General features: G+C 41.9%; 1 protein-coding gene across 1 annotated transcript in view; it reads left to right on the top strand. All coding sequences in view use genetic code 11, as the record gives it.

Moving 5' to 3' along the window:
• EGR_08926 (RING finger protein unkempt) overlaps window positions 1–10,990 on the top strand; it is a gene marked incomplete at both ends in the record, with an annotated part of 36,902 nt that extends 25,912 nt beyond the window's left edge. The window contains 4 exons of the mRNA XM_024498175.1: window positions 4,135–4,494; window positions 7,533–7,925; window positions 9,782–10,115; window positions 10,894–10,990. Of these exons, the coding sequence (XP_024347420.1) occupies window positions 4,135–4,494; window positions 7,533–7,925; window positions 9,782–10,115; window positions 10,894–10,990 (1,184 nt within the window). The remainder of the gene's footprint in view (window positions 1–4,134; window positions 4,495–7,532; window positions 7,926–9,781; window positions 10,116–10,893) is intronic.
• Between the last annotated feature and the right edge of the window lie 1,035 nt (window positions 10,991–12,025).

Here is a 12,025-nt window from a genome sequence, read left to right as displayed (position 1 = left end):
TTACTTGTGGGCGTCTCGTCAAAGTCCTCAAAAAGAATCGTGAGCTTTGTGCCCTAGGGCACAAGAAACTGAAAAAAAAACCGTTTTGATTAACAGTTTCTGGACTGACAACATTTGAGCTGAATATAACGAGTACAAATAGGATACTGGTCACTTACTAGTCCATGTACTATGGCCATGGCGTCAGGCCTTTTAATAGATTTGCGGTCCAGGATCTCGGTTTGTTTTGAACACACTTCATGGCTTCATTACATTACAGGATACATGTTGTGAGTCGAGAACCTGTCTCAATTGCAGAACATTTAGTTCGCACGTCCTTGAGTTGCCAATCTTTCCTTTTTATCACAAGAAGAAAGGAAGATGACAATTTTACCCTTTTTATCGTTCATCATATGTATCCTGGATTTTGGCCAGAAATGTATGCGAAAGTTCAATTTTATTTCCTTTCCTCAATTTTTTTGTCATTTACCTTATTCGCAACGAATACTTCCGTTAATGGAGGAGGATGTAGTTATTTATCATTTCCACCCTGCTCCATCATAAAAACCTCGAAGCTCTTTCCACTTGCTCTAAGGAGTGACAAGGAAATATGGCTGTCTTATCGCTATTAACTTTTTATGGGGGGAAAAACGTTGGCTTTTCTGTCTTCAACGAGCCTTCATCTACCGTTGTGCTTGTTGGTTGATTCAAAAATTGCGACTGGAGGGGTTGTTAGTAATTGATGATGGCCGACTTGGCGTTTACTCAACCAATTTTCCTTCGCAGCATGGCTCCACCTGTAGATGGGGGCGTTAACAACGCTTCCAGGATGTTCTTCACAATCCTGTCGTTGAATGCTTTTCCGAGCAAATTCCATAGTGTAATTTCCAAGGTCAATTAATGGGTAACAGAAGTCATTTAAGAAGACTTGGACTAGATGCGCGGTGAATTACTTCGTGCCATTTTCTGTGACATTTGCGATGTGGCATTTGATTGGCAAGTAACTTTTTTGGACTATCTTCCAACTAACGTGGTCTCATTCACTCCTTTCCTTTGAATTACATCACTACCTCTTGAGGTTTGAGTACGGATACTGTTGAATCGGAAACTAGAGACGATGACTTGACAGATCTAAAGCTGATAATATCTCTCTGATTCTATTGTTGATTCCTACTGTTGATGAATGCCCTTTTCCTGAAGAATTCTACCATTGTCTCGTAATTCCAAAAGATTTTTCAGCGTGGATTTTGTTTTTAACTTCACCATCTCTTGAATGTGCAACTTACATCAAATTGGATGATATTAGTGCGCTTCTCGTCTATAAATGTAAGGATCTGTCATAAGCAATTTATAAACCTTTGAATTTTGTATACTCCCCTGTGGACAGAAAGGATGCTGCTTCCGGTGAAGAGGGTTTTGCATCACATAGTGGGTGGAATTTCACTTACAATTTGGGTGTCAATTGAAGGCCTAAAAGTGGATGGGAGTGTAATACCTCTTTCGGTCTTTTTCTGGGGCCAAAATTCTTACAATTTTTTATTTGTTGTTTACCTGTTTATGAAGTGGACTCATCCTCGTCATCATCATCATCGTTTATCATAATCAACATTTGCGGCTGTAACCTTTGGTTGTCAGGCCAACACTTGAATTACAACGGGTTTTTTGAACTTGCTAATATTTATCATAATCGACTGATATACTCGTTCGCTTTTGATTATGGGTCTGACAATTCTTCTCGTCTCCCACCACTAATGCTGACTTCGTTCATCGCAGTGGAACTATTCGGACTAAGGTGGTATAGTTGGACGCTGACACCATCCAATTAGTGATTGTTTATCCTAGTAGTTTTGTCTTTGTCTCGCCTCTCTAAGAATATCTTTTTCAAGGCGCTACGCACCTCACGTCTTTCCTTTTCATTGCCTCCACTAGACACATTGCTGAAAGGTCCAACATCTGCGTTATTAACCTTTATCAGGTATGGGACATATTCTTATTGAATTTACTTTTCCATCGGTAGATAGAAACCCTCTTGAATGTAGGTAGAGAGTAAATGATGCAGCGAAATCTTTGAGAGATGCTATCTTTCGTGCAATTCCTTCATAATTTTGCTTTCCTATTGGTCACAGAAGACCATCATTGGGGTTTTATGGTATACCTCTTAGTTATCAAAGCATGCACGAATTGCAAATACGCCTTATTTCGTTTTTGTAGAAACGAAAAGACCCTTATTCACTCCCAGTCCTTTAATTTCGTCAGCATCCTGCCCGCTACCCACTCCGCGCCAATTATACGATCATTGACTTTGAATATATGGGTGTAAATACCGTATCAAACTGGATCACATGTTGGTAAGGGAGTTTCTTATTTTTTAAAAAAATGCGACAAGATCATTAATCGTTGCCAGGACGTGTCAGATGGTCGCCTAAGCTTCATTTTCTACTGGCAAGCAGTGGCAACACTTATTGATCAGTTGTGACAAGGGACTGTAATTAAGTAGTGTCGTGAAGTATCGAAGACAACTTAGCCATGGAAACGACAAGAGTTCATTAAGGTGTGATGCAATGGGTACCTCACATACAAGTCCTTTATATCAGGCCATGACCCCTTCAACCCTCCTATTTTTCCCATTATTTATTGAAAAAGACTGCTGTCAACAGTTGGTTGTCAAAAAATACCCTTTTTGTCAGCATTATCTAATTCACTTATCTGTACTGGGTGCAGTTGTAACGACCCCAGTCTCGCTCACTGATGTCGATCCCAGGTTCACTGTAACATGGGATTCAGTTCACAACAACCTGCCAACAGATCTCGAAGATGTTTTCATTCAGTGTTCTATTGGGTAAAACTTTTTTTACCAACTCCATCATGGTCTCGTCTCTCCGAAGTTTATCAATCTTTTTATATTTTTCGTGATTTTGCCTTCGAATTGTAGGGTGTTTGCTTTACTCCCCCCCTCTCCTTCTAGTTATAGATGCTCCAATGAGTAGTAGACTCCGGCCAGACTGCAATCTTTAGTGATTTCCCCTGTTTTCTCTGCTATTGCCTTCATTGGAGTGACATTTGCTCGGGAGTATATCTCCTTAAAATTCAAGTTTGGGTTTGGCCAAACGGTGTAGTTTCCCCACGACAAACAAACTAGGGCGTCAGTTGCTGCACTTTCGCATGGGCGTTCGTCTTTTTAAGCAAAGTTACATTATCCATGGTCTGATTACTTGCCACCCCTCCCTCCATCTCGCTCTCCCAAAACCCAATTTTGGTTATTTTAAACAATCTCTGACTCCTGATTGGTCGATGACAAGGTCACCACCAGCGCCTTGCTTCGGAAAATTTTAGTGCACTTTCTCCTGTACCTAAGGCTACCTCATATGACCTCCTTTTCCTGGAGAACAGCCAGACCTACTGCCTTAATCGTTTTCCTTGAGCAATACTCACTACCGGGAATGGTTTGTTGGTATACATTGACATTATTAAAGGTTCTGCCGTTTGAGGTTGAGTGGTGTATTTTCACGATAAAATTGACACGATTCATTGCCCATTGCCCAATGAGGGATTTTCGCCTAAGTTACGGAGATCAGAAGCTATGGGTTTTCGAACTCTCCGATTGAAAACATCAAAAGTATTTAGTAGATCTTGACTGTCCATTTGTCGATGACTCTTTTGCGGACACTCGAGTGGGCATTCCCGGAATTGGGATGCCTGAGGTACCCATAGAAATTAGGAAATTGAAAGCGTTTTAGCGTATCTATTAGCGCTGGTTGAATGAAATGATCGTTTCTAACAGACCACCCTAAATTACCTGAGAAATTCACTTCAAACTATATTGGCTCAGTCTCGTTTTTACTAAGGTATCACCTCAAGTCTTCGCTGATGTAACAAACCAAAGTACTCTGTATTGCCAGTATACAAAAAACCCAGAGGCTACTGTCGTGTAGTAATGTAGGGATGTAGGAATGGGAGTATTGCCATGGTTTCATGCCACCATTGGGGTTGTCGAAGGCTTAGTTGCGAGTGCACTTCCAAAATCACAATTCTACTATTTGCTTCGAAGATCTGCACTCATCAGCTCTGCTAGGAGGCTGGCATTTCATGCCTCCTTTATTGAGTCAATCCTCAATGAATGGTTTTTTCACTAGCCTACTCCTTTTCCACCTCTAGGCGGCCAAAAACTGCGGATGCGTCACCGCAGCGGCGGTGCAGCCGGGTCGGCAGATAGCGGGGGCTTCGGTGGGGCCACTTTTGATCTTCAGGATACCACACCACCACCGTCGGTAGCAGCTGTAGCGGGAGCACCTGCGCCACCAACGCAACCGTCAATGCTCCCACACTTCCCCCTCTTCTCACCTCTGATTGGAGCTTTCGGCCGTGGAGCATTCAATACGGCGACTAGAACCACGGCCACTGGTGGCACCGCCTCCACTAGCACCGCTTCCACAGCTGCAGGGACTGCACAACAACAAGGTTCGGCGGCTCGAAGAAAGGTGTCCATGGAAGCAAATAAGTTCCCGCGAATGAGATGTGAGCCAGTTATTCTGCGTTTACTATTTGGCGTTGCGTAGTGAGGATTAGTGGAGTGATCAAGCCCCGACAATTATATCGTCTCCACTGAAACGATTTTAGGCACTGTTCTGTCATTCAGAAGTGACTAGTCCGGTTTACATTACTAATGATTAGTCTCCGAATCATTCATGAAGTCGCGGTGAGACACGGAATTCTGGGATTACCTTTGTTATTGGGATATCCAGTAAGACTGAGAAGATAGTAGCAAAGGTGATATGAAGCAGAGTCCTACATCACTGGAGTGGGGGCTTATTCAGAAGGGATGGTGAAACCAACGTGGTCAAATATACAGTGAAATTAAATGGAAGTCTACTGTTTTCGATGTGGAATATTCAAGATAGTAAGTAAGCTCAATGACTGGTTTTGTGCGCATCGAGTGCAAATGGCAGTCTTATTCTAATCACTAGGAGCATGTCAGAATTGGAGCTATAATATAAGTGTTTGTTACTTTGTAATACAATGCAATGGCAAGTATAGAGCATGAAATTATTGTCGTTCCTCCGCGCAAACCTCAGTGAGCCAATTAGGGGGCTCGGTCAAGGTCAAGCGAAGTTATTTTGAAGTTTTGTCCCGTATTGATGTCTGCCTTAGTTATTTTGTTATTTTTCTCGAGTGGAACTTAAAAAATATATTTTTGTTGACCCTTTTGTTTAAATTGGGTCATTAACTATACAGTCACAAAAGTTATAGTTCTCAATTTTAATTAGCAGAAGTCCATTCAAAAAGTAATGCTTAAATATGGAAATCCATGTTTAAAATCAGCAGTTACACTGTCACTGAGGTAATAGAAATTCATTCTGATTTCATCCACTTCAACTGTCCACAAAAAGTTGCATTTTCTGTAATTCCTCCTCTCTCCCAAAGGGAAGCCACTCCTAATTTTTAAGTCCAGACTTACCTTTTCAAGAACACCAGACGTTACGCACTTTCGGAAAGGGTACATATTTCTACTTGATACTCTTCTTTCAAATAGAACATCGGACAAACTATAAATAACTTAGATATGGGAATAAACAAATGAGCATAATTATTCAAGATCAAACGTTTACGCTGACCACCTCTGAACAACAACAATAACAACGTCGACTCTGACGCATGATTCATTGAAACCGATTACAGCACTGATTGACACTATAATTGTTTGTATAGGTCGCTCCTGTTGGTAGTTTTTTACGAGCATCATTCGCCCCCTGTCAATAAAAGTTGACCATTGACGAGAGTCTAGAGTCGAGAGTCCGGACAGTAGACAGTGGAGAGTTAAGAATTAGGAATCGAACGCCATCTAAAACTGAGCCAAGCTTGGACTATTTTGGCTACAAAGGAGTCGCCTCACAGTCTGTGCCCTGGCCGATAGTGCGTTTATAGTAGTAACATCAAAGGCAAGGCATCAACACGATTTTGAATGTAGCAGTTTGAGTATTTATTCAGGCCTAAGTTAGCTGGTCGGGTGTTAGTGTTTAACCGAACACTTATTTATACCCCCCCCCCCCCCCGCCTTCCCATATGTTTGAATATGAGCGGATAAATTTAGGATTGAAGACTTTTGACCTTGCTTCAGTCTGGGGGAACAGCTTAATTGTAGAAAATTATTTCAGTGTTGATAAGAAGTAATGTGCTTTCACCCAATTCAAATCTTATCCATGACACGACGGCGGAAAGACAGTTTTATTTGCCATTCAATCAGTCCTCCAAGAAAGTAATCACACTAAAGTAGCTCACAGTAGCCCATTCGTCGGCACTTTATTCTTCCTTTTCTTCTCTTGATTAACTAATCCGCATAGGCAACCGTCCTCGAAGTAGTTGACTCACGTGAGTACTTGGGAGATCCTCTAAAATTTTCATCTAAGCTAGCTTTTCACTTCACTCTCCTTATTTGTCTCCAAGATTATAATCCACTGGGAACACAAAAAAGGGCGTTTTTGACCTTGTCTGCCCTTTTAATTCATACTCGAACCCGAAAGTAGTTCGGATAGTCTTGGTTATGCATTTGTTGACACCGGATTTGAGATTCCCCACCTCTGCAACTTTCATTTAACCACAAATTTTTGTTACTCATCTAATTATCATTTCAGTGGGAAACTCTCATCCTTTTTTTTTCACACTCAAGTGCTTTATTGTCATTAGAGTGCCAGGCCGATTGTTTCTGTCTCCTCAGTGGCTTTGGATAGTCACTTTTTTGGGGTCCCCTATCGAGATGCCTCGTATTTCTTTTCAGTAATTAATTATTCCTGCCACATCGAATGTGCCAACTTTTAATATAGGGCCTGTCTGTGACAGTTTTCGTGATTTTTAGATTTAAAATAAATTGTAGTAATTCCTCTCCGAAGGCTCAAATTTTCTCTTACCGAACCCAACGCAGAGCACAAGTTAAGTCTCCTTCTCCAACACCTCAAACAAAAACACCACACAAGGTGGTTGTGTACATTTCTTTTTCTTATTTTAAATAATATCATCACAAGTAAAACCTAACGTCAAATTCCGACTGATCTTTTCAAAAATGAGGACTTTTTCACGCGGTCATAAGGATGATCACGCAGTAGGGCTGTCACCCACATCTACTCTCAATCATTTTGTACTTACTACGCGCCATTGTTTCTTGTTCTGTTAGTCGACGCTTAAATTTCCTGGTAAAATAAATGCATTTCCGATTTTGGGAGTTGTTTTTTTGGATATCCAAACCATGGTGGGTATGACGTCGATTTAGTATATCGAATGAATGAACTTACTTGTTCGTTATCGGAGCAAAGTCATACTGTCTGTTTTTGTAGCCTGAAGTATCAATAAAACGATTCAAACAAAATTATGGATCATAGCATTTAATCACCCGGTAAAATGTGGCTTTTTTCTCCCGTTATTAACGCTAATGTTAAAATGTCATCTTCTGACCCTGAAGGCAGTTATTTGGTGAAAAATAAATGGCAACTTAAAATCAAGTCTCCTTCGGCTGACTGAAATTCTCTGTACATTCTTTTTCTCTTCTCTTCTTCCCCTTTTAGTGGAAAGCTGCGGATCCATGCTAGAGAGCTACGCACGAGGATTCACAACTCCATCATCCTCCTCCTCATCCCTGACCAATCAGCAACCGGGACAGCAGCAGCAACATCAACAACAACGCACCGGGTGTGTTCGTAGCCTTGGCAAGTGTTCACCACAACCGGTCACACCCTCCTCCTCGTCATCCATTTCCTCTAGCATGCCAACGACCTTCAAGAGCCTCCCACCTTGGTGGGCTGGTGCTGAAGTGAGCGAGCGTCAACAGCAACAACAGCAGCACCATTTGCACCACCCGGATAATGAGTATCTCAATTCTCTGGTCACTGAAGAGTTGCGAACTCAACTTACGGTCAGCACAAGTCCTGAGGAGTCGCATCAACAGCAACTTATCAAGGGTAAGGGGTAATAGAGTATTAATTTAACCTAGCTTCAGGAGCTACGATAAACTTCCACAATGCGAAGAAAAGCAGGCACTATTCAAGCGGGGTTTTAGAGTTCATTTTAACTCTTACGTAGGCAATCGGATGATAAGTTAACCTTGTTAAGTAAATTCGCCGCATCCTATGCTCTCCTTTGCTAAACGGTTCATTGGTTCAGGCGGATGGTGAATTTGTTTGTCTACTGATTAGGCGTAGTTACTCGGTCACACTCAATTATTTTTAAATTATAAGTTATGCTTGATCTAAAATGTATCTTTTGAATCTGGTTGGTTGGCCACGAGAGTACTTTTCAACTAACCTTTCTTAACACTCATCGACAATAATGGGCTAACCAATGAGCGTGTCTCACTAGTTAGCCATTTACGCTACAGTAATACTAAAATTTAAGAAACAGACAACTTTCTTCCATAGAATTTTTACCATAGAAAAGCAGATATTTGAAAATTTCCCCATCAAAATGCCTCAAGGGTAACTTACACAACTCACAAATTATCCTCACCCAATGTGAAGTCATTAAAGATCTCTACCCTTCAGTCAATCTCGAGGTAGTCCTCAGTACTTCATACACTTTGCAGTCTGAATCAGGCTTCGTTGCACGTACTGAAGTTGCGTCCTCATCAGCTATTAAATAGTCCTCACCTATAGGGTTTTGTAAGTAACGGCTTTTGATCCATTTGGCATCCACTTCATGATAGTGTGATAAATATTAGTGAATTTTTCCTAAAAGTGTAATCCTTGCTTATTTTTCGGTAGCCAAATGTAAAAAACAAATAAAGCAAAAGATGAGCACTATAAATAGTACGTTGCTTGTATCTATGGCAGTGCACAAATATCCTCTACTCGGAGCGTTACAAGTTCAAAGATTTCTTTGGAATTCGGAAAGGGAAAAAATTATTGCTTCACTGACTTTCTACCCTCCACGATGATTGACATTCATCGAGAGGTGCCAGCAGCTTCCACTTTGGCTTGAAAATGCGTAGTAAAGTTATTTCACTATCCACCACTAATCCACATGTTGCTATTGTTTTCTAGATGAAGGAAAAACTAATTTTTTGTTTCACAAAATTTCCAACATTTGGAATCTTCTCTTTGTTGAATTCCTTAAATACCATCTCATAGGCTGTGCATAACGCGTTTGATCAACCTCAATCCCTTAAATGATAGTGGAGCCGCTCTTGATGGAAAGGGAGGGAAGGAGTGAAATGAACATCGATGACATCTTTTAATGGCGTATCCTCCTACATAGTGGTGTTTCGTAGCGCCTGAGTCATCCAGGAAGATGTTTTAGGGCGTAACGGCCTGGCCGCAGATTAATCATCGAAGTATAGGAGGCCTGGAGCCTCACTTTGATAGGTGGCAACGAGCAGCAGGACGCTTTGACATCATGGCCGTAGTCGAACCAAGGCGAATAAAGATCTCGTGAAGTTGCATCAGAAAATGCAAATGAATACCCTTTTGTTGCATTTTTAACCAATAGCTTCACGTTCTTGATTCGTTAAAATGACTTTCTTCTGTTTTTAAAAGGAGAAGGTCAAGAAAATACGAAACGATGACGAAATGCAACTCTTGCTTTCGTTCATAGTAGCCTTTCACGTAATGCTATTTTAAAAAACTTTTTTTGCATTTTAGTTCACCACACTGGCAGAAAAGTTTCGCTTTTCTTACTTTAGAACAAATATCTGCATTGAAGTCCAAATCCCATTCTCTGTTTTACCAGCTACCTCCAGTATACTGTCTTAATCTATTACTTTGTGTTCTATTGGAAAAGGGTAAAAGTAACTGACCACTCCACTCATCCATTCCTCCACCAGACTTCACTCAATCGCCGTTGAGCTGTCTCCTACGCCAGGTGCAACTCTCAAACCAGCAGGCAGCGGCAGGAGCTGCTTCGACACTGACGGGGACCAAACGAGGTTCGGGGCTGTTTGACGACGATCCGCTGGGCGTGGTGACCGCCTCACCCCTTGCCAGTCCTCGTGGGGCCCCCGCCGTTCCTCCACCATCGCATCAGCCTTCCACCGCCGTTGCCGTTGCCGCTGCCACTACCGCTACCTCTGTCTCGGGCTGCTCCGCCTCCGCACCCGTCTGCATTCCATCTAATGGTGGCAATCGTGGAGACATCGAGGCCTTTGATTTTCCTTGCAGGTAGAACCAATTTTCCCTCCTTTGTTTTTATATTTGGAGAGTGGTTGGATGTGATTCAACAGCATTACTCCCACGGAAGGTATGGGTGATACTCTGTGTTAAGTGGGTCATTCGAGTGTCGTGACTCTTCAGAGAAGTTTGGATCATGCGCGTGATGTGGTAGCGTTAGGTGTGGGTGAGTCTACTGTGTGAATAGGTCGGAGTGTTAATCAGATCTCTTTTCCAGACAAATTCGACTTTTACTTTTTTCAATCAGTTAGTCAAGAATAGTAACTCACTATGGCACTCTCGGTGTACGTCGGAGAAATCGGTGGGCTCCAAAGAGTAGAGAGTTGAGCCAGTTTTTTTCAGTACTTCGTTTTAGTAATGCTGATATGCCTCAGATCATTTGCTGGTTCAACAGCTTTGGTGATAAACATTTCAAATGGTTGACCGAATAATTCAGTTGTTGATTCAGTCATACAACGAAGAAGCTATTTTGTAAATTGTTTGACTAGGCCTCAGTTCGTTCCGCCTCCGCATTTGCCTCTATTTACATCCATCGGTGTCAAATGTGTCGAAGCAAAAGCTTTTCTTTTTTCTCTGTGGGTTGATGTCTCCGGCTTGTCTTCTCCTGAGTAATAGCCCGATCCAATAGTGTCGGTGGAATGAAGTGTAATGGAGCCTAGTTAAGCCTGTCGCAACAGCATCGACCGTAGCCAAAATGACATTGAAAGCGTGTCAGACTACTGCCTAAGTTTCACTCGCGGACAGAAACGATTTCTCTTGCTTATTTTAGTCGTCAACTCGGTTTAGAGAAACTGGAAGTAGTCGAGCGTAGTGCTACGACGTTGGTCTTGGATGAGGCCAAGTTTGTCAATGAGTCAGGCAGTTAATTAACTTTCCTCCACAGGGAGATGCAATTTCCTGTACTTTTGGTCAGTCCTTGACCAGCAACCCCTTTCTACCAATGCGGATGTGCTTCAGGGTGTTTGGAGGGTCGCTGGGCGTAATCCAATAGTATTTGTCGTTCTGAAATCAAATTGTGGATGAGCCAGACGGTCTGATGTGAATTTCTCAGTTTGTAATCAGTTCTTGTCGATCGTCAACTTGCTCAAGTCGTGTCCCTATACCTCAGAGAAGTTGGAAGGAGATCTAGGCGATCTTAAATACTTAGGTCGAGGCCGCGGTTGTATAGCAAGTAAACTGCCCCTATCTGCAGTACACTCAACAATAGTAGTCGGTGTTAAAGCAGCGGCCTTTAATTTACCTCCAGGTTGCTGTCTTCCCCTTACTCGCTTCTAATTCTGACCAGTTCTTGATTATCAACTCGCTCTCCCCACTTTGATATGGATCGTCGAGGCTACGAGTAGTCAAGTGTGACTCAAAAGAGTTTGTTGTCGGGATGGCGACCTTTTAACTAAACCTAACGTCTGGCCATATTTATTCTGTAGGCCAAAGCAATTTCTCCCCAGTTCTTGTAACTCTTTCTTTATCAGTAACCCGCTCTGGTAATGTTTTCTTTGTTACAAGTTAAATCCTTCAGCCCTCTTCGTTTAACGCTGATATTTTTCAATCAAACATTTGTTTCGGCTTGACCATTCATTAAACAGCCCCTTCACTAGCTCCTGTAGAGGTTTCACTGCTACCAAGACTGCGAGTATTTGGTTGAGCAAAAATATTTCTATTTTTTAGCATTTTGATAAGTTTATCAGCCCTAGTTTTTGGTTTTCAAAGTCATTCCGCTTGTCATGCTAATGCGAAGTTGTTTAGTCAAATGCTTGTCATCGGCCGCCACGTAAACTGTCAGATTTTCACAGCTAAGTGATACACTGAGGCTCAAACGACAGTAAGGCATACCAGTGTATGGGAGAAGTTTTATTGGGTTGAATGTCATAGCACCGATGTTAATGGTGTACCCCCGAGGACTT

The sequence above is a fragment of the Echinococcus granulosus genome (assembly GCF_000524195.1).
Source record: "Echinococcus granulosus chromosome Unknown EG_S00124, whole genome shotgun sequence".
In the NCBI taxonomy this organism is placed as follows: Eukaryota; Metazoa; Platyhelminthes; class Cestoda; order Cyclophyllidea; family Taeniidae; genus Echinococcus; species Echinococcus granulosus.
The sequence above is the reverse complement of the archived record's forward strand: the minus strand, read 5'-3'. Positions and strand labels throughout refer to the sequence as shown.